General features: G+C 39.6%; 1 protein-coding gene across 4 annotated transcripts in view; it reads right to left on the bottom strand.

Annotated features, from left to right (window-relative positions):
• Positions 1-27,106, bottom strand: part of LOC149204404 (C2 and GRAM domain-containing protein At1g03370-like) — a 477,851-nt gene that overhangs the window by 343,000 nt on the left and 107,745 nt on the right. For all 4 annotated transcript variants that reach the window (XM_089394703.1, XM_089394705.1, XM_089394702.1 and 1 more), the window contains exon 5: positions 1,732-1,848. In XM_089394703.1, the coding sequence (XP_089250829.1) occupies positions 1,732-1,848 (117 nt within the window). The remainder of the gene's footprint in view (positions 1-1,731; positions 1,849-27,106) is intronic.

Genomic DNA, 27,106 nt, shown 5'->3' with positions numbered 1-27,106 from the left:
CAAGTTTTCTGTCAAACCCTCCATCAGGTTCACCAAATTCCGATAGAGGGTCCAATTTCCTTGGCATGTTTGTAATTTTGTTAAACTCTTGAATTTTAATGTAAGATGAAGTTTGAAGTTTGAATTTGAACCTAAGGCACAAGAAGAATTGCAAGTTAAAAAAATAAAAATAAAATTTACATACAACACATTGAATTTTTGACAAAAAAGAAACCTCAACTCAATGCAACAATAATGGAAAAAATACACATTCAAACCCAAGCAAAAATGATGGAAAAAAACTAAAGCACAAGAAGAAATTAAACTTATAAATCTAACAATCAAGTTTTTGCATTTTTGACCAAAATAAACCCTCTCCACTATATGCAACAAAAATGAAAAAAACACAATCAAATCCAATCAAAAATCATTGAAAATAAATGGGTGATAAAAACCCAAGGAAAAACAAGAAAAAAAAACAAAAAAAAGGCCAAATTTGATGCCCATACCTGAAAACCACACTTCGCTGAAGACACTGGTCCAAAATTGAATTTTTCTTGCTTGGAATGCTAAATTCCTTCACTTTTATCCTCTCTTGCCCTTGTAGATGACTTCTCCTCCTCTTTAGCTCTCACTCTTGCCCTCTGTCTAAAAAAATGACAAAAAAAAAAAAAAAAATTCAAAATTGCACTTAAAAGTCGTTGTTTCCGCTGCCCGCGATTTTTACCGATTGGATCGCGATTTTTTTTTAAATAAAAAAATCGCTGAAAAAATCAGTGATTATATCAGTGCGGCTAAAAAATCGAAAAAATCGTGATGTTCGCAACACTGGTTGAAATGTTACTAGTAATGGGGAGAACTCGTTCTTGGTTTATAAGAGTCATGACTGAGATGCCCATGTCACCATGAGGGAAAACAATGTTCAGTGTTATATCTGTCACCATACTTGGTAACTTCTGATACTATTAAATTATTAATAGATCCTTGCCACATATCTCTGCTCCTATAGGTAAAGGCTCAACTAAGAGAGGAAGGAAATTTGGGTAAATATGGTTCTATGGATTTATGTCACTCATATTTCTTGGTAATGGTGGGGGCCCATTACCAGACAACAGGCAAAGAAATAAATTTTCCATCACTGGCATAATGCAGAACATGCAAAAGAATCTGGCCAATTACAGGAGCACTGTAGCCTGTCATAATGAAAGACAAACTGTTTCTGAGTCACAGAAAATGGAAACTAAATGCATCTACATAGAAGCCTATCAATTCACCAGTGGTCCAGTTGGCACATTCAAGAGATCACTGCGCTCTTAATTTCAGGAAGAAAATCCTTTAGAATAGAAAAATTAGGTAATTAGTAAAAGCAAGAGACGTCCTAATTTCTACAACAGAAGAAACAATTCAAGGATACCATACAATAAAACAAATGAAAAATCTTGCAGAAGGATTTGACATAGACTAAAAAATGCAACCCAGTAATCTCATGGAAACTTTACCATTCAAAGTCAATATGAATGCATGTATCTGACCTTTTAAATCTCACCAATAGGTCATTTCAATAGCAGAAGACTGAATGTTTTCCCTCTTGACCAACATTTGATCAGTCAATAATTTATGGAGAAATAATATAATTCAAATGCGTTATGCAATTGGGCTGAATTACATACACACATGCAAGGGAATGTGTGAAAGGGTTGGTTGCATGGATTTGTTTGTGCAAATTGAGTCTGATAGGAGAAGAATCTCAACCTGCAAGGGAATTCTGATCCTTACGGCACATGCAAAGTCATTGATAAGAAACTCTTCAGCGGGAAGAGAAAACAGTCGCTGGAAAGATGAATTCTTCTGTGGTGAGCACGGGATAATCTGCATAACACCATTCTCTGTTAAAGTCTTGCATATATTTTCTAGTAAAAGTGTTGCAAACAGTCAGTAACCAATTCTTGCCTATAATTCCTAATAAATTTGCAGTCACGTCCCCACTTGAACTTTTCCATTAGGTAACCATAAAGAAACATTATTCTACTATTTGTCACTTGCATAACGGTCTGTTAGTTTGTTGGCTATGCTTTATCATTCTTGAAATTCCGTAAGCTTTGCCAGTTACATTTCAAATTCTCATAGGCAATATTTTATCTCTTTGAATACTCGGTTTGCTCTCTAATTTATGCAATATCAAATGATTTCTAGTCTATTTTAAAGCATGAAACCATATTCTTTTAAGGTATTCCCTAATTTTCCAATTGAAGATGTTGTAAATAGCTCAGCTATGTCACTTCTGGCTGAAACATGTCAGAAAAGCCATTTCCGGCAACCATTTCATGTTTCTTGCTGGAAATGTTTTACACAAGAAACAGGTGCTTCTTGAGCAACACTGATCATTTCTCAAGCAGTGCTGGTCGTTTCTCAAGCAAAATGGGCCTTTTCTAGAGTAACAGCCGACATGGCAACCTGAACAGAGGTTAAATATTTTTTTCCTTAAGTTTGAGTCATCTTGAAATCCTTCGTAATTTGTTTCAATTCTGCCCCCACATTTCAAGCAGTTGGTCATATCCTTTAAGAAAGCTTAAATATGAGGAAAGCTTAAATATGTGTAGCAGGGGCAGAAAGAAATTTGAACAAATTTGTCAATCTAAAGCCTTGTTTTTTTTTCTCTAGACTGTAAGATATGGTGTCTCTCAAACAGTAATAGTACTTTTGTATGCAGTGGAAAGAGAGTTTTTGATAAAAAAGAAAGTCCATGTGAGTTTACCAGCCTTGGAAAAACAGACCTGGATCAATTTTGGGAAGGCCTTAGAGTTGGTTTTGTTTGGTTGGTAAATGTGAATAGGTGTGTTTTACTTTGGAGGAATCAATATGTTTTCAATGGGGTACAAACCTATTAAAAAAGGGGTTTATTAGATTCAAAAGATGGAAATCCAGAACACAAGATTATTCGCTGCTTCCCATAAGTTCCATCAAAATAATCACAGCAATTGGCAATTTAGCATAAGCACAAAAGCTTTGAAATCTGTGGAAAGTAATCTTAGGAAAGGAGACTACACCAGTAATCATCAATTCAGCTTCACTAAAAGCCCAATTGGGTGATGGAGGATGATTACTGAGGAAAGGTGAAGGATCAACCTGAAGATAGATCAAATAGACTGGTGCTTCAACAGACAACAGAGTTTTTTACAGAAGCAGGGTGCAGTATGACACTAGTCAGTGGTGATCTTGCAGAGTGATTGGGAGCATTGATGAAAGCATCAGCATTGGCAAAATATTGACAAGGGTCCAGACATTAAAAAACATCAACGAAACTCAGCAAACTGCAGCAAAAATTAAGAATACAAAAGAAGTTATTTTTTTCATTTTTTTAAATATAAACCAACAGTGGCATCAAGTAATCACATTGACATAAATATGAGAAAACACCAATATGTAAGATGTATTGGATGCCAAATAATACATCAAAGTTGAAACTGAAAACTGATAGCTGTCCAATCAAGGACTCAACACTTAATAACCAATACAAAATGACATCAACAATGATCAATCTAGTAGCTAGCTATAAATTCCTTCTCCCTCTTCTATGGGAAAAGGCAATTGCCCATTTGCTACTAGAAGTTTCCGCAACATCCATCTAAAGGCCACTGGTGGGTCTATCAGTATCAGTATAAGTAGAAGGTGGCGTTGAGGCTGCCACATCACCCTCCTTAGGGTCAATATCTTGGTCCCTCACTCACAGCTATGGGACATCCTCCCCTGCGCCATGTGCCCGCTGCTCCTCTAACCACTCAAGTGGCTCGTCCAATGGGCATCAAACAGAATAGAAAACAAGGTGGGGTACCTCTCCATTAGCAAATTTCCAGCAGCCATATAATCAGCAGCATTATCTGTTACTAATTACACAAAATTTTGCACACCTACCTCTCGGATAAACTCATCTAATGATTCACACAGCAATGTCAAGTCTTTAATATTTGTTGATGCATCAACAAATTTAATAAACATTATGAACTAGGATAATGTACCAAGAAATTAAGGAGGGTCCTAGCACTCCCATCCATCAAACCATTGGACATCAACATACATCCAAGGGCATTCCATGTCATGTCCCCATTTTTATTATTCTTCATATTACAGCCGGGGTGGATTTCCAGGGCAGGAGATGGCCAAGTAAGTGGAGCAGGATTATGTCATCAAGGGTCCCAATGGAGTTTTGAGGAGTTTTTATGGTATTTGATGGCATTCACTTGGCATATTCCATCATCTATACAGTTTGTCTTTCATTATGTTGCATTCCAACAACTTTTGGAAATCAACATTATTATTGGGCATAACTTAATTAATTATGCTCAAAGTGGCATTCCGGGGAGATTAATTGATGGAACACCTCAGTGTAATAGCTCGTTGGAACCGGAACGAGAAGATCTATAGAATGGGATGCTGAGAAGAGACTTCTAGTGGCCGAAGAGAGTATGGTGGGCAATTTGCCATTTTCCTTAGTTAAAAATTACTTTAATTAGTCATTAATTAAGGAAAAATAATTAATTGGAGAAGATATTGCTGGTTGCAGAGGAGTTAACATTTTCATTGCTGAAGAAAATATTGTGCAAAAGTTGGGTGGGCCATCGAGGCCATGAATTATTGATTTTGGGTGAACTCTGCCAAAAAGGAAATTGTACCTGCTTATCATTTCTAATGAATTGTCTCTGCTGGAAGGTGTTGGTTTGTTGATATTCTGAAGAGTGGCTTCCATATAAAGTCGTACACCTCTTATCTACTCTCTAGTATTTCTTGATTTATCTCTCATTGTTCGCTGGAACCATTCATGAAAGTAGGTATGAGTCTTGATGACTATTACAAAATTCATGTTATATTGAAGTTTCATCTAGCATTTAAGTTTATGGTGTATGTTATTTGGGGGTAAAACTTAGAAATTCACCCTTAGTACTCCTTATATAAGTCACTTGTAACAATATCACATTGAACCTAAGCATATAACTTAGAAATATTGAGATAAACCAAGCTAGGTATGACAATGCTGGGAGTTGCTTGATGTTAGTGCTATGTACAATTAAAAGTATTTTTGTTGTTGAACAATGGAGTATTTGAAACACCTCATAAACCAACACAACACCTCAATGGACTTTGATGGACAACGGAACCCCAAGCAGAATAGCAGACCATTCCCAAAGGGGGTCCATTCCATTCTTCAGCAAGAGCAGCCAAGGGATTTGTAGAAGGGGCAAGAAATAGGATATGAAATCCTTGCACTTAGGACAGATTTAAAATGCATGAGGTTCACATGGAAAGTCCTTTCCAAACTGGATGAGTTGGACAAACTCCTTTCCAAGATAGACTAGTGGGAGGGGAAGAAGTTGTTGTGGGCTTTGAAACCAACCATGCTAGCTTTAATACAGCCCAAGTTGTTGGAGGAACCTTGTGAAGGGGTCAAACTTCCAGTTGCATCATGTCTTAGTAACATTATGAGGTTGACCACACCCATACCTCCTTTCAATGATAATGTTATAAGGCGAATTTTTAGGTTGATAGTAGAGACCTTTTAGGACTTAGATAACACTGTGGGTCTTACCTTTGGGAAAAAGCTCTGAACCTATGACATCATGTTTGATCTAGAGTGTGATGACCTGATTCTTCAAATGTTCCAATCCTTTTTCAGCATTAAGGATCATCACCCTGACACAGTCAAAGCAAACATGTTGTCCATTTTGTCTTCAGTTATGGGAGATCGTGATGCCATTTGCAGGGAGTTGCGGGCTAGATTGTTGACCATTTGGAGGAGAGAACAACCAGTTTCACCTGTTGCTTATGAATTGGCCAAAAGGTTGGTTGAGAAAAACATGGGGTTGTTCAGGAGACAGTTGACTAGGGAGGAGCTGCTCAAGTTTGGTGGATCATGCAGCAGGAATGAGCTAAGGAGGAAGGGTCTCTGCTTCATTTGCAAGGGACCTTGGGGGCTTGATCACTCATGCTTGAGTGACACTGAGGAGATGATAGAGGTAGAGCAGGGGAAGATTCCTTCTGACTCTCCAGGAGAGGATTCTTCTTTAGACAAGTCCATGGGTTCATACGAGGATGCTTTCGAGGAGCATGAGTCATGTAGAGTCATTGACAGCAGGCCAGATTCATATGATGAGTAGTCAAGGGGTCCTAGGAGAGACATTTAGGATGATGGGTCACTAGTGGTAATTCAGCATGAGCAGCATATGGTGGATCTTGAATCAGTTGAGGAGGAGGATGTGAGCAGTATGCATGGTGAGCCTTCTAGGGAGGGCCAATTGGAGGTTCATATTGAACCAGTGATGATGGAGGATGAGCAGCCACCCTTGGGGTCAGTCATTGATGAGGAGCAGACAAATGTACAGAGAGCTAGCAGGGTCACGATGTTCGCTAGCATTTGTCCTCAAGAGATGCTGGAGTATGACAGGATAGTTTGGCAAGAGATTGGTGGACTGGAGGAGCGTGGGATTTCCTATCAGGTGAGGGAGATGGCAATGCATCCATCTTTGGGTCTACCCATTGATGAGGTGCAAACAGGTGTAGTGGAAACTAGCCGAGCTACAACATTTTTAGGCAACAACCCTCTCCAGAAATACATAGACGGGGCTTGCAGCACAATTTGGCTACTTGTACCCATTACAGGGAGAGAGGCAGGATTTTCTCGATGGATATGGTTGTCCAACCAGGTAGAGCAGCATGAGTTCAACATGGACCAGCATCAGCATAGTAGACTTGTTCCTTACACCAGAGTCCATGACTTAGATTGGCAGGGGATCATGAGTTGGTATCCTTTTGATGAAGTATCAACCTTAGCTCAGGGCACAGTACAACAGGGGCATTTAGATGAGGAGGTTACTATATGTTTTAGTGAGCAGTGGGAGGTGGATCGACAGTTCACCAGTGTTTCCATAGCATTTTCCCTGCATCAGCAGAGTGGTGATGACCTTGGTCTATGCCCGAGGTTTGATTGGAGGGAAGTGATGATTTGGTTTGCAGTTGGTGGGACAACATTCACAATCAGAGCTATAGCACAGCCGGAGCCATGGAGCATTGGTGCTCCTTCTTGGTGGCATTGTGATCTAGATGAATCTACTAGTAGCAAGTTGAGTCAGAGATGGACATGGGATCTAGGTATTGGAGGATCTAGTCATGTTTCGATAGCTTGGAGGCGTGAAGTTGACCAATTGTTTGTATGGGATCGGGCATTGGGTCTCATTGCATTGGGCCACCAGATTGGTCCACAGATTTGGATTGCATGAGGGCAAACAATCTTGGGGCAGGAGGACTGTCATGTCCCCAATTTAATTCTTCTTCATAGTACAGCTAGGGTTGATTTCCAAGGCAGGAGATGGCCAAGTCAGTGGAGCAGGTTTATGTCATCAGGAGTTTTGAGGAATTTTTATGGGATTTGATGGCATTTTCTTAGCATATTCCATCATCCGCATAGTTTTCCTTTTGTTCCGTCACATTCCGACAACTTTCAAAAATCCGCATTATTATTGGGCATAACTTAATTAATTACGTTTGAGGTGGAATTCCGAGGAGATTAATTAATGGAACACCTCAGTGTAATAGCTCGTTGGAACCAGAACGAGAAGAACTATAGGATGGGATGTTGAGAAGAGACTTCCAGTGGCTGAAGAGAGTATGGTGAGCAATTTTCCATTTTCCTTAGTTAAAAATGACTTTAATTAGTCATTTAATTAAGGAAAAATAATTAATTGGAGAAAAAGGACCAAAAGTGACTTAAGTGAAATAAAATAAAATTAAAGGTCACTTAAGATAAAGTCAATGTAGGAGCTTCTAGAATAATAATAAAATAATAAAATAAGATACTTCTATAGGCTTGGCGATCTATCCATCAGATCTATAAAAGGGGAGGATGAGATCATTTGGAGACATCTTGGATTTGTGTATTGTTTTTGTATGAGAGGTTGAGAACCCGGTTCTGTTCTCCAACGGTAGCCCCAAGACGGAAACCCTTGGATGATTCAGTGAGAGCGGGCGAGCACCCATCTCTTCCCTTGGTGAATCCATTCAGGGTTCACAGGTTGCAGTGTATTGCTTTTCAATTTGTTTTGGAGGCCGATTTGCGGAATTATTGTAGATATGTTTGAGGCCAGTTTATCTCATCTATATGGGTTATATGTGCATGTAAACGCTTGTTTATCTAATATAATAAAGCTAAGCTTGTTCCTGTTCATTATGTTTTGGGATTGCAGTGCTTTTTCTATTTAATTTTACATGGCAATCTTCTGTTAAATGTATGATATTTTTATGTGAAGTGTTTGTTCCAAATTTGCTTCATTTGGGACATTACATTCCGTGATTTCCATAGGTTCTCCAATCTAGTATTGAGATCGGCTTTTTCCTTTTGAAGAATTGGCCCTCGCAGCTCCTCATTAGCACTCGCTTTATACCATAGGCCAACAATAGCTACAACATCAATCATTGACTAGAAGAATAGATTGGTCTTAGAAATGGTCAAAGGTTTGTCACTCCTAAAATGACACCTCCTCGTAACCCTCCCTACTTCTTCCTTCTACTTTATTTGACCTTTGATTTGATTGAACATTGCACCTAGTGTCCAATTCTTGGAACAAAAAAAAGGTTAGATACTAATGGAAGGGAAACCCATGGAGTCCCTCTCACTACCCCTTGCCAACTTTTTGGGTGACTCCAAAAGTGTTTTCACCTAGCTAGGAAAGGATTAATTCTCCTAATCCCTCAGTGATGCTTTATGGACATACAGATGGCTCTGTTGCCACAAAATCTAGCAAGTATTAAAGAGGTGTACTACCCAACAAGGCAACCACTAGACTAAGTGGCAACAATGGGTTGATGGCTTGTTGTCACTATATAGCCAAAACCCCCTACACTTTATGGATTTTCACCAATGGAAGGAGTCTCGATATAAGGTAACCTATAACGGATATTCTAGATATAAAGGTGTAAGAAGACCAAGAGGCTTCTAAGAGAAAGACACAACTTAAGTACAAGGCTCTGTTACCACAAAATCTAGAAGGACTTGGACAAGAACACCCTACAAGGCTAAAACTAGACCAAGAGACAACAATAGGGTAGTGGCCCACTGTCATCACAACCATAACCCCCTGCTCTTTATAGATTTTCACTGATGGGAGGAGTTCCAGTATGTGAGAAGGTCACCTAATGGATATTCTAAGGTTAGGGTACAAGGTGACACAATATGGCTTTCTAGAAAAAGGGCACAATTTAGGTTCAAGGCTCCAATTGGAGGCAAATTCCTTTCTTGATGGAGGCCTATTTGATGAGGCACAAGACCTAGGGTTTGATTGATGAGTTGAGTGTTGGTGTAACCAAAGGTCAAGGCTAGGAGAAAAGGTTTCCAACAATGTATATTAGCAAGTCCAAGGCTCATGAAACCTTCAAAGAAGCCCCTAAGTTGAAGCAAAACTAGACTAGGGTTCCCCCTTAGGGAAAACAACTAGGGAAAGAAAATTTATGGACAAGATTGAAGTGGATGCCCACCAAAAGGATAGATTTTGTGGCAAATGCTATCCCCTTGATGTTTAGGCTCTCCAATCCCACAAACTCACCTTGCCTAGGGATTCACACCAAGCCCTAGTTAGCTCACTTGGCCTTAAGAGGCCGAAAATAGAGAAAGATAAATTATGGATTGAAAACGAATTTGATCACCAACCAAATGGACCAGTCCCTTATTCCTTGGGAGTATGGAGTCAATGATGCTTCAAATTAGCCAAATAGTCTCTAAGGAGGCTGAAATTTTGATGCCCTAGCAACAAAATTCCAACAATTACCTATGCAATGGAAGATGGATTTTTCATGGGAGAGCTACCAAGAGTTCACCACTAAGGACAATCATTCACATGTTATGTATGAGTAATGCATGCAATAGATCATCTAGCTTAGCATCCTCTTGACCATAGAAGTGTACCCAAAGATTTTTGAAGACTTTGTGCCCAAGGATGTAGCAGAAGCTTCATGTACCATCATAGATCTTCATATCATCAAAGTTTTTCAACTCTACTTCTTCTTCTCATCTTCTTCTATTTACCCAGATTCCAAAAGCCATATGGGGATGATGTAAAGTGATGTTAGTATGATGAGTTGGTGAAAATTCGAAAATCCAAATCCTATTGCAGCAACTGGACATTCCCTATCAAAAACTCGGCCTCTTGGAGCACTACATCAGCCTCTACGCTACTCTGCATAGCTGGCTGGACGACTTGCTTCGGACTGGTTTCAAATGAAGTCGTTCTGCCTCTAGATGTTGAGAAAATCATCTCTTTCACTCTCTAGGACTCCTTCCCGACCTCTAGAACTGAGAACGATTTTTCTTCTCCCCAAATCTAACTGCCTAGCTGAAGCTACTATGCTACCTCTCTAGGATAATTTGGCTCACTTGTTGCTGCCTCCCCAGATCTAGAAAATCTTTCCTCCGAATCATTGTCTTTGCCCCTCATTCATTGCTTCGATCTCACTTGTTCTCTCTCAGGCAATTGACTGCTGCTACTTTGGAAATCGATCTACTCATGAAATCGAACTTCTCCAGTGCCTTCTCCAAGTGCCCATCAACTTCTTCTTTAAGCCTCTGTTGGGACTCCAACGACCAAGATTAGATCTTAATCGATGGCTAGGATTAATTTGAAGTCAATCCGTGTGAGTTTCTAGAACATTCACACCTTGACTTAATTAATTCTACTTAATTAGCCATATTCCCTTAGTTTAGATTTAGGAAATATTTAAAAATCAGCTATTAATCTAATTAAGCCATCTCTAAGTGGAATTTCCATAAACGATTTCTGGGTTTTGGAGATCTCCTGTATTCTAGTCTCTCCACAAAATTTTGTGGCTATAACACATCTGATGCTACAAAAAATAACACTCCCTCTTAGAGAGGAATATGTTATACTGCTCTATTGCTCATCTTGTAGCAGCACCCTGTCTCTGCATCATCTCCTGTCACGTTGCTAATGTCTCGCTGTTGCTGCCCACCAACGACTGCGCAACTTTGATATCTGTTGCAACTATGTTGTTGCTGACCTTACTGAACTGTTGTCAACATTGCATTTGCACTACAACTCCCTCTTCATCTAAAACTGTTGCAACTGCAACATCAGCAACTGAAAAGCATCCTAAAAACTGAATCAACTATGATCAGTGTGATGCATCTGTCTCCCGAGTCCTAACTGCTACTAGTATTTGAACTATCACTGAAGATTAGCGTTGTTGTTGACTCTACACTGTGCCAACTGCACTGCTACCAACTCTACACTGCGTTCCCCAGCATCTTACTACTACTAGTCTCTGCAACTGTCACTATGGAATCTAACTGCATCAATTGTCATTGATCCATCCTACCACTGAATATTGCGGGCCCCCGTAGCAAGGTATTGATCCATGAGGTGGACTTCTCAAAGATCCTGCCCATCTCTATAGCTCTCTAGGGCTACAACTCCAAGTCATCCCACCTCTCTCCTAGAGGTATGGCTGCAAACATAGCAAAATTTGATCTACTCATGTTGTTGTTTTTATTTCTCTACTAATGCTTTTGCACTACTGTTGCAACTCCTACAATAATGAGTCTGATATCCCTAGATCTTGGAGCACTAGATTCCATAGGGATGCTCCCTCAGAAACAAGACTCCCTCTAAGTCTCGATCTCCCTATGGGAAATTTCTTTGCTCCCTCCTGGCAACTCGCATTGTCCTCCTGCATTGGATATTGGACTGCAAAGCTCTGCGCTGGGAATCCCCTGGCTGGAACTGTACCTGCATACTGCAACTGGGGAATTCACACTACCTGTGTCACTGCATCTAACTCTACAAATATCTCCTAGGTACTGACTGCAACTAGATTTGCAACTGTCTAATGACAAAATATGTTTGTTGACACTGAACCTTCTACTATGATACTGTGGGCTCCTGTAGCAAAGGCAATGGTCCTGTTGCAACAGCCTGGAACTGATCTGACTGATCTCCTTGTTGCAACTACCCTGGACCCTGCCCATCTAGCACACTAGAGTCTCGTACTCCTCCACCTCCTGGATCTGGTGCCCAACTATCTCCTTTCAAGTCTAGTCCTTGGATGGGACCCTTCCTTTCTTTGCAACTCGCACTAGACAACTCGTACTTCCTCCGACATCTGCCTCCGGAAACAGGAAGTTGATCAGCTGCCCAGATCTGCATTGTGGCTAACTCGTACGACCTCCTCTAGCAATCTCGTACGGCCATCTCTACAGAGCTACAATGTAATGACCCAACTCGAGTTATAGAGAACATAGAAATATTAGTGTACATATCAAACATGCATATGATAGCTACATATGCATGTATCACATGTACTGCACTAGTATATGCATTAATCAATTATGAAAAGTCCAAGTATAGGGTAACAAGTTAATATTGAAGTACTGAGTAAATACCTAACTCACCAGAATATAATGAATGTATTGTGAGGTAAAAGTTATACATACCACTATCATAATATAACTAGTATATTGTTCAAAGGAAAGTAAAAGCATTGGCTTATGCAAATAAAAGAGAATTATATTATATATATTATTTACTATATTAACTGGGAGAAATTATATATATTAACTAAAAGAAGAAGATTAATTAATTAATTATTAATTGTTTTAGAAATATATATAAAATAAATTTACTATATATAAAGTAACAAACTTTAATCAAAATATAAGTCAATAAAGGGAATTGAAGTAGAACTATTAAATTCAAATATATATATGAAACTCTTAAGACTTCATTGCCTCATAAACTCACGATTGTTCCATATGACATCATTTAATAGTGACCACCTCTTGAAAACTTTTCGAGGTGCCAGATAACCAACTAAAGGAAGGAAACCTTATTATAATTGGAGGGTGGTGAAATTTTGGGGTTATAAGAAGGGGGTCTGGACAGGGGGATGAATCTAGAGGGAAGTGTAAGCAAGAATTCTAAGAGAACCACAATTGAGAGATTTGAGTTATTATTCTTGGAATTTTGGGCACAGGGGCCAGAAGAGCTCCATTTTGAAGGCTTCTGGGTCTGGGAACCGTATAGGTTGATCCCAGATAGGCTGGGAGGACAAAAGGGTTGGTTTGGTAATGGGAGCGGGAGAAACAACAAACGAAAACACCATCAAGCGAAAGTTCTAGGTAAGTACCTGCAATTGTATTGTTAAATTCTAGCTAAAATTCATTGTCTGGTTAAACTAGGTATAAGTCTTAAATTAAATTTTGTTAATTATTGAATTTAGGGCCTTAAATATGCTACCAGAACGAGGTTACTAACTCTTGGACCTGCTAAAATGGTGTTACAGTCTATGCTTTCCTTATTTATGATTTCAAGTTTAAAATTGTGTAAGTTAATCGCATGGTAGGAAATATTTCATGTTTGTCTTGCTATAATTAAATTATCCCTGTAACACAAGAATTGAGTGACTGTATGTGGTTTTGCAATTAAAAATTGGTATGATTGCATGAGAAACAATTTATAAAATTTGGTGACTAGAGAGGCTCAAAGCCCATGATTGATAATGAAGAAGCCCAGATCATAAGGCTAAGTTTACACCCCTGCACGAGTGAGAAATTTGAGGCCGTTATCATTTCAATTATGGTGAAGAAATTACATTTTCAAAATTCCATTGACTCATGTTGTCTAGTGGTCCCTAATCTGATTAAGTTATTCTAAAAACAAATTGTTTCTATTTCGTAGCTCAATGCATGGAATAACCATTATTTTCTAGAAGTTTTGAACACATGCGAACTGACAGTTTCGAAATTTAGTTCTAAGTAGGTTATCTATGGAGCCTTTGCGATTTCACCTTTATTCAAGTCAAGATAAACCCATAGTCCTGAAATATGTAATTTCGTGTTCTAGGGTTCACGTTTTGCTATGTGCTTGCATGATTAGTTAGGGGGTTCATAATTTTTGCTACTTGTTAGAGGGTTCATTTTATTTTGTTAAACATGTAAATGAAATGAAAGGTATTATCGACTCTCGTGAGCAAGGAATGGCATTTGCTTCTTTTATACTGACTCTGTCATTCGACAATTCTCTACGTGGTAAGCCACTGACCCAAACAATTCGCTAACCCTTTAAAGATTTGTCTGGCGAGATTTCTCTTGAAGATTTAGGTGAGGGTAAAACATTAGCCTTTCATTACTGTTTGGATATCAGTTTGAATCTATGGAAAATCTTAAAGGTTTTACAAATGTTTTGAATTGTTTTATTGATGTTTAAAAAAAGAAATTTTACTAAGGATCAGAACTTATCAATTATAGGAGAGGTCATTCTTTACATAAGATTGAAATGTGTATATTTTTCTTATAATATTGGGGTAATTAACATTTTCTGACAAACTTAATTTCACTGTTTGATCTTGGTTATAAATTGCATAATTTTCTCCAGAAGCACACAAATGCTTGATTAACAATTACGTTCACAGCGAGAGTGCCTACAGCGAGACCTACCAGCGTCCACAGCGAGAGTGCCTACAGCGAGACCTACCAGCATCCACAGAGAGAGTGCCTACAGCGAGACCTACCAGCATCTTCTCAGCGTAACCTACCAGCATCTTCTAGCTACGAGGCTAGCCTATCAGCGAGTTATCTTATCAAAGGCTGCATGAAGCGTTTTGAAGAGTGACGAACCAGCGATCATCAGCATAAATCCAGGACCAATGGTTTTTTGACTTCTGAAATCTCTCTTTTCGAGCCATTCCGATAACACGCCACGCCTCATGCCCTCCCATTATCAACCTTCTCCTCACACCTATCATCAGCTATCTGCATCTGCATGAAGGTATACTAGCCTACGTCCTCGTTAAGGTTATTGCTACATGTCATTCGCAGATGCTTCATGCATGCATGTGCGTCGTAGGGTGGACAAATGTCTGTTAAGGTGTACATTCCATAAGGTTTCGCAAATTCTATAAAACTGTCCCTTCTTCAACGCGCGCGGCCTTCTGCCCTCTTGGCCTTTCATCCTCCCTACGTCTGGATTGGGGAGGTTCACGCTTGCTTTCCCACGCCTTAGTCTGAAACATTGTCCTCTGCAAATTATTTTTAGCCTCAGTAAGTCTCTTTTGCGTGCTGATGGATTGATGTTCATGCGAATGCGGTCTCTGGCGCTCCCGCTCGTGGTGGACGCTCGCGGTAAAGGTTAGTATTCGATTTCCTTTTTCTTTGCAAAATGTTGGTCCCTAAACACGTTTTCATGCCTCATAAAAGGAATTCATAGCTTCAGTGGTTATTATGGTTTTATTTCTATAAGTTTTCTCAGCTAGAACTGGAAATCTTCGTTATATTTCTGGTTAGTCACCGTTAATTCATGAAGTTTTTCTAGTCTGAAACATCCTCAGAACCCTCTCCTCAAGATGTTAAAGGATCTTTTACACAAAATCAGAAAGTTCATAGTAGTATACAAGCCGTGTACAGATATAAGGTTCAGAATTGGTGATTGGTGGTGTATATTTGAGGTTTATTGCTGCTGTTTTGCATGTAATGATTCTCCATCACTTTAGATAGCTCTCAGAAGTCTTGCCTTCGAATCCTCCCAGCTTCCTGGTGTGGCTCAGTAGCTCTCCCCTTTGCCGGAAAATTCTTCCGGTGATCGGTTTCCTGCTCGTCCTTTTCATGAAAATTTCAAATTGGCATCGGGATTAGAAAGCATTGTCCTTTAATATCCTGTCTCGTACCTGGAAAATCTTCAAATTCCTAGGAACATCCTTTTTGCGGTCTAAATGACAGCCAGATGCCATCATACATAAGTTAAGATGCCGAACCTTTCTGTTGATTTACTCTGAGCTGGTACATGCATTAATTTTGGAGATGTCTGGCTAGTGTCCTTTATGATTTCTCGATTATTCTATATTCCTATCCTGGTGTCAGGACAGCTCCTTTCCCTTTCCTTTTCCCATCCAAGCATTTATTCTATCCAGGTCCTCCTTTTGACGGAAGCCAGAGGGCTTTAAATTTTCAGTACTCATCCGGATTTGGCAACTGACTAAAATATTACCGAAATCCAAGGTAAGATTTTTGGAGGCGTATGGACGGAGAGCCCGATGCAACTGCCACAGAGGACCTGATCCGGGCCACCATGGAGGCTGAGAGGGCATGGGAGAATGCCACGTTATCCGGAAAATGGCAAACAACACTGGATGATGTGGTTGTAAAGCCATCTTTCCAAGGTGCTGACAGGGAAAGGTCCCATCACTTATCCCGTAGAGAAGATAGAGGGGAGCAGAAGGAACAGGGCTTTCATGAGCACCTAAACTGCTATAACAAGACGCAAAAACCTGTTAAAATTACCGCTCCGCCTTCTGCAATCAAGATTGATAGTGTGCATCTGACCGAAAGGATTGAGAGTCTACAGAACCTTGCCCTTATAGGTAGATGGCATTTCCCCGAAATGAATGATGCTGATATGAGGAAATGGATAGCAATCCATTGGAAACCAGTGATAGGATATATACCTATTATATCAAACCTTATGAAGGAGTGGTACTGCTTCCATTTTCTTAATGCTGCTGATGCTGAAGCTATTCAAAAATGTCCGTGGGTGTTTAAAAGGAGCTTCCTTGCTCTTTATAGGTGGTATATGGGGTTCGACCCGCTGAAAAATACGCCCTCAAATAACCTCATATGGGTAAAATTTCCAAATCTTCCCTTAGAACTATGGTCAAAAGAAACCCTTGAGGAGATTGGTAATTCTATAGGCAGATTTATCTACGTTGATCCTTGGTGTCTAGGAGAAAAGGATAAAAGAATAGCTTGGATCCTCATAGAAAAATCGTACAGGGGGGATATCCAGATCACATTGAGATTGCTTGGAGAGATCAGATAATCAAGCAAAGATTGGACTTCTGGGGCATCCCGTTCAGATGCGCAGCTTGTCATAAAACTGGCCATTTAATAAAAAATTGTCCTAAACACAAGCTTCTTAAAAATAGGAGCCTCAGACAAAAGGCGAGGAGACAGGTCTCATCGACTAGCCCATCCTCCACAGAGTTGCTGGAAGACCATCTCCCCAAATCAACAGCTTCCCCGCGGGTATTGTCACAGGACCCCCCTCTGTTTCCAGAAACCAGACCTGGCAGCCCAGGTAATAACAATAATTCTTTGATAAGCAGTCCTATAGCTTTTCAGTGCTCCCCCATTCCGGAACCAAGAGATGATAAAGCTATTCCTTCCCCGAGTCCCATGCGGGTAAAGGACTTCTCCGTCGGATCCATTCCTATTCCTATATCGTCCTCATCACCAACCCCTAATCAAAATCTCTTATCCCATATAAAAGGAAAAGAACCATGTGTGTCTGTCACCCCTGTGAACTCCCCTGCTTCATCCCCAACTAATCCTTACGATAGTGATCTGGATTTTCTTCTCAATCGAAAGTCTCTCGAACTGGAGCCTTTAACTATCCACAAACCTAGGAACCAGGCTTCGCCGTTCATTAGCCCGGACTCTGCAATAAATATAACTGTAAGAAAAAAGAATCGGGGTGGCAGCAGGCATTTTAGAGGAAGAACCACTGTTACAGACAGCGGGGTTAGAAATCTCTCTCTGGTTGATGTCCCTATTTATGGCATGCCAGATTCACAGCCTCTTAGAGCAAGCGCGGCTGGTGAATCCTCCAAATGACTTTTATTATCTCTATGAATATCAGAGGTCTTGGCGTTGACCCCAAATTTCTAACGCTGAAGAATTTCTTCTACTCTTCCAGGCCGGGAATAATTCTTATCCAAGAAACTATGCACAGTCGCGAAGCCACCATTTCTTACTTCAGGAAAATGCTTCCATCTTGGTATATGGTGGCTACAGAGGCTCGAGGATTGTCAGGGGGTCTAGCAACTCTATGGGATCCTAGGCGAATAAGAGCTAAAGCATATAAATGTTTTGCTGGGATCATCATTTCGGCATCCATCAGGGGCATAGATCTTCCTATTAATATCTTAAACATTTATGCGCCTTATAAAAATAGAGCTCCTTTTTGGGAAAAATTTTTCTCATCAGATATGTTTGATATTGAACATCTCTTAATTGCAGGCGATTTAAATGTAACATTGAGCTCGGAAGAATGTTGGGGATTCGGGAAGAAAAAGGACCCGCTTGCTGATATCATAAAGCTTGAGCTTCTAAATAAAAATTTGGTGGATATCGTTCCTCCGGAAATGAAGCCGACATGGGTTAATGGCAGAACTGATAAGGCCTATATTGCTAAAAGGATTGATCGGTTCCTAGTACATATCAGCATTATAGATAAGATGGGCATGCCTTTTTCAGCAGTGGAGAATGTACTTGTATCGGATCACAGACCTATTCTCTTATCATGGCCGGAAAAGGGTTCCAGAAGGGGATATCCCTTCAAGTTTAACAGAATTCTTTTACAGGACCCAGCATTTAATGAATACATTTCCAATGCATGGAAAGAGCTAACAGCAAAGGCTAAGCTCCCCCCATTTTTAACATTCAGAGATAAGATGGCAGCAATGAGAAAGCTAGTGAAGAAATGGCAAATTCAAAAAAGGGAGAAAGATAGGCAGGAACTTCAGACAGTCCAACAGGAATTGGATAGCCTTTTGAAATTATCAGATGCAAACTCGTGCTCTTTCAGCATGAAATGTAGCATAAGAGAGCTTGAAAGGAAAAAATTTAAATTGTTGAAGCAAGAGGAATCCTTTTGGAGGCTTAAAAGCAGGGCTTTATGGCTCCAGGAAGGCGACAAAAACACTAAGTTTTTTCATAACTATGCAAATGCCAGACGTGACAAAAACTCCATATGGAAGATAAGGGATGGAAATGGAGGTTTCGCTGTATCTCAAGATGACATCACAAAGGAGGCTGTCAGTCATTTCAAGAAACAATACAGCAGAAGGAAAGATATTGCCTTTCGGGACATTCTATGGGGTATTGATTTGGTTCCTCAGATGTTTGATGATGAGAAGAATGAGGCCTTGTTCCAGCCAATCACAGAAGATGAGCTACTCGGAATTATGAAGTCCTTCAAGAAAGATAAGAGCCCTGGCCCGGATGGCTGGACAATTGAATTCTTCATCCACTTTTTCGACCTCATTAAACAGGATCTTCTAAGGATGGTGGAAGCGTCTAGGATGACTGGTAACATACACCATATCACTACTTCCACATTGATTGCCCTAATCCCAAAAAAGGGTGTGCCAGAATCTTTTCATGATTTTAGACCGATATCCTTATGCAATATCTCTTTCAAAATCATCACAAAGGTTATTGCTGAAAGAATTAAAGGAACACTGGCCTCCTTTTTATCTAGGAACCAACACGCTTTTCTGAAGGGTCGCAATATTCTGGATGCTGTGGCTAACACTCAGGAGTGCCTGTTCTCTATGTCTTCCCAAAATACAGAAGCGGCCATCATGAAAATTGACTTGCAAAAAGCGTACGACTGCTTAGATTGGGGGTTTATTGAAAGTCTTTTGGCAAAGATTGGTCTGAGATCCAACTCCATCCGATGGATCATGGCTTGCGTAGTGAATGTTAACTATGCGGTTATTATCAATGGTATTCCCTCTCATTTTTTTCAAGCAGAGAGAGGCTTGCGTCAGGGATGCCCCCTTTCGCCTCTTTTATTCATTTTGGCCATGAACTCCTTAAGCATCCACATCAATAAAGCGGTCGCTGAAAACAATTGCAGACCTATTAAGATTTGCAGGCACAACTTCATTTCGCACAACCTCTTTTTTGATGATATCCTCTTATTTGCAATGTTATGCAGAACATCATGGACATGTTTAAAGGATATTCTTGAAAGATTCCAAAGAGCCTCTAGCCTTATTATTAGCAAAGCGAAATCTTTACTCTATCACAATGATACCAATATGGAAATGGTGAATTGGATTTCTCAGCTTTTTGGGATTGAGTCAAGATCGATCAAGGAAGGCCTCAAATACTTAGGTTTTCATCTCAAAGCAAAAGCTTACTCAAGGAATGATTGGCAATGGCTGATAGAAAGATTCTATAAAAAGATATCGGCATGGGAACATAGATGTCTATCCTTGGCAAGCAGAGTCATCCTTTCTCAATCTGTTTTATTGCAGTTGACGGTCTTTTGGGCTCATTTATTTGTCCTTCCAGCATGCATTACTCAAAAGATGACCAAGATAGGCAGAGTCATCCTTTCTCAATCTGTTTTATTGCAGTTGGCGGTCTTTTGGGCTCATTTATTTGTCCTTCCAGCAAGCATTACTCAAAAGATGACCAAGATCACGGCAAATTTTATTTGGGGTGGAAAATCTGAACAGAGTAAATTCCATCTCTCCAAAATGGACCTTATTTCATTGCCTAAGCATCTCGGGGGATGGGGTTTAATGGATCTGAAGGCTTTTGGGAAGGCCCTATTATGTAAATCGCTCTGGAGAGGGATTTTTGGGGATGGGCCATGGAGTGTTATAGTAAAACAAAAATATATGAAAGGCAAATGTCTGGAATATTGGTACAGGACAGGAGCAATTGGAACTAAACAAGGATCTGCCATATGGCTCAGTCTTAGGAAGGTCGAGAAATATTTCTTGAAAAATCTAAAGTGGAGGATTTTTTCTGGAAACAATATCATAATTGGTTTGGATCCTATTGCTTGCTGTCGGGGAAGCATTTCCATTCCAGACAACCTCATTTTCTCCTTTCACAGAATTGGTTATTTTACATGGGACAAGCTCATTTCTGACTGGAGCGACCTTACTCCCATATGGAAGGATGCCTCTGATATCGGCTTGCCAGTCGAATTGAGTTCCTCTTGGAACAATGTCAAAGATGCTCTAGTGGCAAGCGGGATTCTTCGTGGAGGGCCAAAAGACCACCTAGCATGTTCCTTGTCCAATGATCATATGACAGCACATGTAAAAGATATTTATTCCGATATTATTTCTTCAAAGGTTTCGCCTACAAGCTCAAAATTTCCGACGGTTCTCTGGAAATCGGGTTGCCCTCTTAAGATGATTCTTTTCTCATGGTTAGTGTTTAACAATAAGAACCTGACATGGGACAACTTGAGGAAAAGAAGCTGGCATGGCCCAAGCAGGTGTTCGATGTGTAAAGCATATGAGGAGTCTAATCTTTCACATGTTCTTCCAATGCAAATCCTCTCAGCAAATATGGTATGACCTGGCCATCTCTTTTGGTGTTCCTCATGTTGTTTTTGTTTCTATCCATGCAAATTTCGAATGGTGGTGCAGGCAAAGGGAGCCTAGGTGTTGTCTCATCGTCATTATGTTATGGTGCGCATGGAAATGGAGAAATCACAAAGACTCAAAGATCCCCTATAAGTCCATCCTGCATAACATTATTGCAATCTTTGACTCAATCCCAAAAAAGCTGCCCAAATAGTTTGGGCTCGTCTTTAGGCTGTGGTGTGTTTTTCCTCGGTATATATGATGGATATGGTGCAACATGCTTCTACCAGCATATGCTTTCTTGTGCTTTATTGCTTTGAATCTGGGACCGGTTCTGGATGTTTTGTATATGGTTCATCCTGCTCTCCTCTCATTCTGATATATCTATGTGTTTTCTGTTCTAGATGCTTTCATGCACATCTGCTCTACATGCCCCATCTAGTGGGGGTTTTGATTTATGGCATCACAAGCTACACCTTTTTGTATCCAATCATGGATTTTTATATTGTCTTAATATAATCTATGAAGCTTTTTTCTCTGAAAAAAAACAATTACGTTCACTGAAATAATTTTGCACTGGTTACATTATGTGCATTTAACTCCATTCTGTGAAGTTTTCTGATATTCATATATATGACTAAAAAGCCACGAGCCATAGAGATCGAAGGAAAAAAACGTTGGGACAATGGTGTATGTGTCAAATGTTGTCAAGGCTAGTGTTTGCTTGTGGTTACCCTTCAAGGGGCCAGCTGCAGCGGCTGAATTCGATAGACACGTGGTAGGGAGTGTCTCCATGACAGCATGGTAGCCATCCCCTGCAAATAAATATGTTGTGAAGTCTAAACGATAAAAATTCAGGACTAGGAAAATAAAATACACAACGTAGATTGGAAATGTTAAGAGTAAAATATATATTAATATAAATTTATTTAAATTTTAAATAAGATTACTTTTTTTCAAGTGTAGTAAAAACGTGACCATCACCAATGTCTTGCTAAACGGAGAATTATCCCTTCAAGTCATTAATATATTTAATTAAGTAAAATAGTTAAAGTGAGTGGGTTTTTCTAAGTACATGATGGAACTTCCACTATAGGAAATGTCCATATTTGTTGTCTCCACACTTTATTTTATTATACTATATTAAATGTGAAGATAAGATATAAGTATTGTTGACAGCGAAAAAAAATAAGATTTTAATTATCATTTTAAAAAAAGAGTGAATGGGGTGGCAGGAGGGGGAGGGATTCTCATTAATCTCAAAGGAATCATTGAATATAGATATGCTTGGGGGCTTGGATGGAAGACCAACAACCAAGTAGAAGCGTATGGCTTGTTCCTGAGCCTCACACTGGCTCAAAAGAAGGGCATAAAAACAATACAGGTTTTAGGAGACTCCATGATAATTATTAGGCATATGATCTATGCTTCATCAGCTAAAAACACTACCTTGAACCAAATTATCAAGAGATCCCAGGGGTTGATCCCCTCCTTCGAATTGGTGTCTTTCTTCCATATTCTTAGAGGAAATAACCACGAAGTTGACAAACAGGCTAACCATGCATGCCAGTTGAGAGAAGAAAGGTGCATTGTGAATGAGGTTGTGAGCATGACTAACATCCCATAAGTGTGTTGATGAGATACAAATTTTGGATTGTGGAGGTTGCTCTCAGCCTTGCAAGGAAGTCAACAAATTTTGGAATTGGAGATATTGCTTTCAAATTTCTTAGGGTGGCTATTTGGCCCCTCCACCCTCCCCTTAGCCCTCCCCCTTTCCTTTCCATCCCCTCCCCTTCCCTTCGCCTCCCCTCTTCCCTATTAATCCCCTCCATCCCTTCCCTCCGCCTTTCTCCTCTCATTTTCCCTGTCGTTCCCCTCTCCCATCCAGGCCCGCCCCCTCTCCTTCTCGCCATGTTCTCCACCCTTGCCCACCTCATCCCCACGTCCCTTAGAGTCTATCGCATCATCACATGCAAGCCTTGGCCTGTCAAGGAGCCTCATCACAGGAGCGTCCTCTGCTTACATATGCGACGTGTCGATGTTTGTCACAATAGTACTACACTTGCTCATGAAAGAGACCTCTGCGTGTGTATTCAGTTCCCACGCCCTGGTTCAAGGTGCAAAGGACGACACACCACCTCGAGAGATTGCAGGATTATGGGGATTTCGGAGCAACATTTAATTCTAATGCACAGAACAGCCCTGTTCGCTCGTGGGAGGATGCTTAGGATGGGAAGGATGGACCAGGAGCAGTGTTGGGATTTTATGGCAGACGGCTGGGAAATAATGGAAGTCCATCGGGATCTCAACTGCATCAGCTTCTTCACACGGTACAACATCATCACACATTCCTACAATTGCTATAAAAGGAATAATGGTATGTTCAGTTTTTATGGTTTAAGGTTCTATTTTGCTTAGGTGGCCTCTGCGAAGGCCTGGCGGCTGAAGCTAAGGTCGTTGTGAGTCAATTGTTGGGTTTGGGTTGATGGGCAAAAACTCAAGGAGTCGGATGTACCTGAGATTTCGAGTGGGAAGCTTCAAGGGGCCGCAGGTCTAAGTGCAATTGAGGGTCTGAGTGTTGTTGTTGGGTTGGGTGTCATTAATTTGTTGAATTGGGAGGAGGTTTGGGTCTAGAACCTCGGGGAATAATTGAGCATCGACCCACGGAGGGAAGTCTGTTTGAACACGACTGATTTTAAGATTTTTGTTGGAGAGAAGGTTTATAAACCTCAGGTCTGTGAGGGTGACCTGGGTCAGATCCCTGGGGCTTGGTTAGAGGCCAGTGAGGTGGACAAGGTGGTGGAAGGTTGGCTCCTGGACCGGTGGGTCAAGCACATCTTGGAATTGAGAAGGGGTGACCGAAGGTTCTGGGATATTCTGGGTAGTCTGAAGATGGATTCGAGTGTGTATAGTGCAAAGGATAGTTCCTAGTCAAGCTCTTGGGGCAGTCGCAGGCCGAGGTCAGGGGGGCTACTGGTGGGAATTTCTCTAGTGGGTAGTAGAAATCGGCCAACCTACATTAACTGTGTGCAGGACCACTTGGATTTAAGTGAAGGCCTGGCTGAATTGCAGCGCATCATACATCATCAACAACAAGAGAACCTGACGATGCAGGAGAGACAGCTAGAAAAGAGGGAGCGTATTCGACAACTGGAAGATGAAGTAGATGCACTGCAGAAACAAATTGAGCAGTTGAAGCTCAAAGTGGAGGAGAGCAGCAAGAAAAATGAGGACTCTACCGAGCTGGACCTAGTCTCCACTGGCCTGGACCTTAATAGTTCAGCGCCAATGGATATTTAGCTTTTATAAGTTTTTTCTCACAATTTCTAAATGGCACAATGTAAATGTAAATATTTAATGCTTCAGTTTTGTCGAATTTATAGTTGTAGGAGCTTTGGAATGGGGAATTTTTGTGATCAGAACAGAGAACACTTATACAACAGGTTTGCAGACCAAATGATATATCATCAGCCCTTTGAAGGCTTGAAAAAACTATGTAAAATCCCGGTTTTGTTTGCAAACGGGCACGCTATATTTATATAAAAAAATCTACTCATTTTGGTTAGAAAAAAAAAGAGCGAATAAACTAAAATATCATGTTACTATGAACAAACTAATCATCCATTAGTGACATAATATAACGCTAAGATTTTATTCTCGTCTTGAATAATTTCATTTGAATCATTTTTAAAAATGAAGTCTTAATATAAATTTTGATCCATTTGTAGTTTTAAAACTATATTTCTGACAATGTTGCTTAAAAGTTTGCAAAAATAAAAGTAAAATAGAACATATAATATTAAACATTAATTTATTAAATATTAAAATAATAATAATAATAATAATAACTTTAACATTTAGAACTTGAAATGAGATAATATTGAAATGATAGTAACGATTAAAGGATTAAGAATTTAGTCACACAAAACTGTGAGAAGTCCAAAATAGAATGATAAAATAGGATTAAAAAAATATTAATTAATAAATTAAATAATTTTCTAGTTAAAGGGGTATTGCAAGAAAAAGTAGTATTCTATCTTTATTTAGTTAATTGAAATAAATCCTCTTTCCAACACCATTTCGTGTGGTTTTCTTAGTTGCTATGTGAAATATTAAATTTTTTGTGTGGTTTTCTTAGTTGCTATGTGGAATATTAAATTTTTTGTGTGGTTTTCTTAGTTGCTATGTGGAATATTAAATTTTTTGTGTGGTTTTCTTTGTTGCTGTGTGGAATATTAAATTTGGCCAATTTCTTATGTGTTAAGACATTGGTTCCTTTAAATCAAAACTATTCCTTATAGATTTTAAATTTAAATTATTCCTTATTCCTTTAAATTTGGCCGGTTTAATTTGTTTTAATGATGATTTTGTAATAATCTTTATAACGTTGATTACATAATTATGTTAATAAATTAAAGTCTTAATTAAGAACTACCTAAATATGTATAAAATTCTTTCCATTTTTTTCAACTTTAAATGACGTTTATAAAAAAGAAAGAAGGGAAAGATGCTTTAATGACATATACATTTTTGGTCTCAAGTGTCTATCTATATCCTTTTATATCTTATTCATAATACTTCTCGGTCTATATATATATTTGTTAGGCTACTCATAGAATTAATCATGTCATTAATGAAAATATTTAAAGTTAATAACCCATCCATGGGCATTATAGGGTTAGAAAATGCTAGGTAGTTTTACGAAGTGATACTATGAATTAAGAAGATCTATGTAAGTATTATTACCCATCAGTATAAATTATCATGCATTAGGACAAGGAGGTAGTGATACCACCCTCCTTGACCTCAGTATCAGTAACACCTACCTGGAGGAAAACGCTACGATGGTAAAGACATATCAATGATGACGCCATTATGCAATGTCATCGTCATCACCACCACCAGCGTTGTCATTAGCAGCCCCTGCTTTGGCACCTGAATTAACCATTATAATGTGCTCATTAGAAGCAATCCTAGAAACACTAAAGGACCACTGAAAACCAATACAATCGAAGAGGACCTCACCTTGAGGGAGGAAATCCAAAGGGTTCCAAAGGTTTAGATTATAGACAATCACAGGAGGATATTTCTAGGGAGTTACAAAAGATGAAGCTCCCAAAATTTTCAGGAGGGCGAGCTGGAGAAATGGCTTCAAGGGAACTTCAATCCGTAGAATTAAGTGTTGAGGAATGCAAAGTTAATATAGGGGTTTGTTTGACTAAGTTAAAAGTATATGTCACAGCTCTAGGTTTGAACTCATGACTTGAGAGTTTTGGGACTATTCAACCTTGTTCCATGATAGTAGCAGTGGTATGGGTAATCCTGATGCAATGGCAACTTCGACTTTTCGTTGGTAGCGAGTGGACAACAACTCCGACCAATAAATCTTCGGTGATGATATTACACCTCTTATCTTACTAGGTCGAGTTGCTTAATGGAACGAGGTTAATCTATATTTGCTTCCCCCATATCCCTTAAGGTATCTAGCAGTTGGATCGAGACCCGTCAATGAAGTACTAAACACAATGGAAAGAAGATTCAGTTCTTGTGATTCCATTTACTCAGATCCCTAGTCAATCCTTTCTCTCATATTCACTAATCGAGACATGCTTCATTCGAGTTACGCACTATAATATTGATTTCTTCATGGGGGATAAGCACTAAAATGGATTCGAACATGTTAGTAGTAGCAAATCCCCAAATATGAACTCGGTGATGTCAGTTATTATGTATATATATATAAGACTGGTGTTTATTGATTTGATCCAGTGATGTTCACTGCCAAAAAAGAGAAGCTCTGGTATCTACCAGATACATGAGGGAACTTCTCAACTACCTGTACACAGATGGATCAATCAAATCTGAATATGAATAAGCAAATGACTTCCTATTTTCTACCATAGAAGTAGCCATGGGCTTACAGTCCATCATATTCAATATCTTAAGAATCTTAACTACATACTGACCC

Source organism: Pinus tabuliformis, chromosome 1_2 (genome assembly GCF_031772625.1).
Source record: "Pinus tabuliformis cultivar Carrire ecotype Pingquan chromosome 1_2, CPIR1, whole genome shotgun sequence".
Taxonomy (NCBI): domain Eukaryota; kingdom Viridiplantae; phylum Streptophyta; class Pinopsida; order Pinales; family Pinaceae; genus Pinus; species Pinus tabuliformis.
The sequence above is the reverse complement of the archived record's forward strand: the minus strand, read 5'-3'. Positions and strand labels throughout refer to the sequence as shown.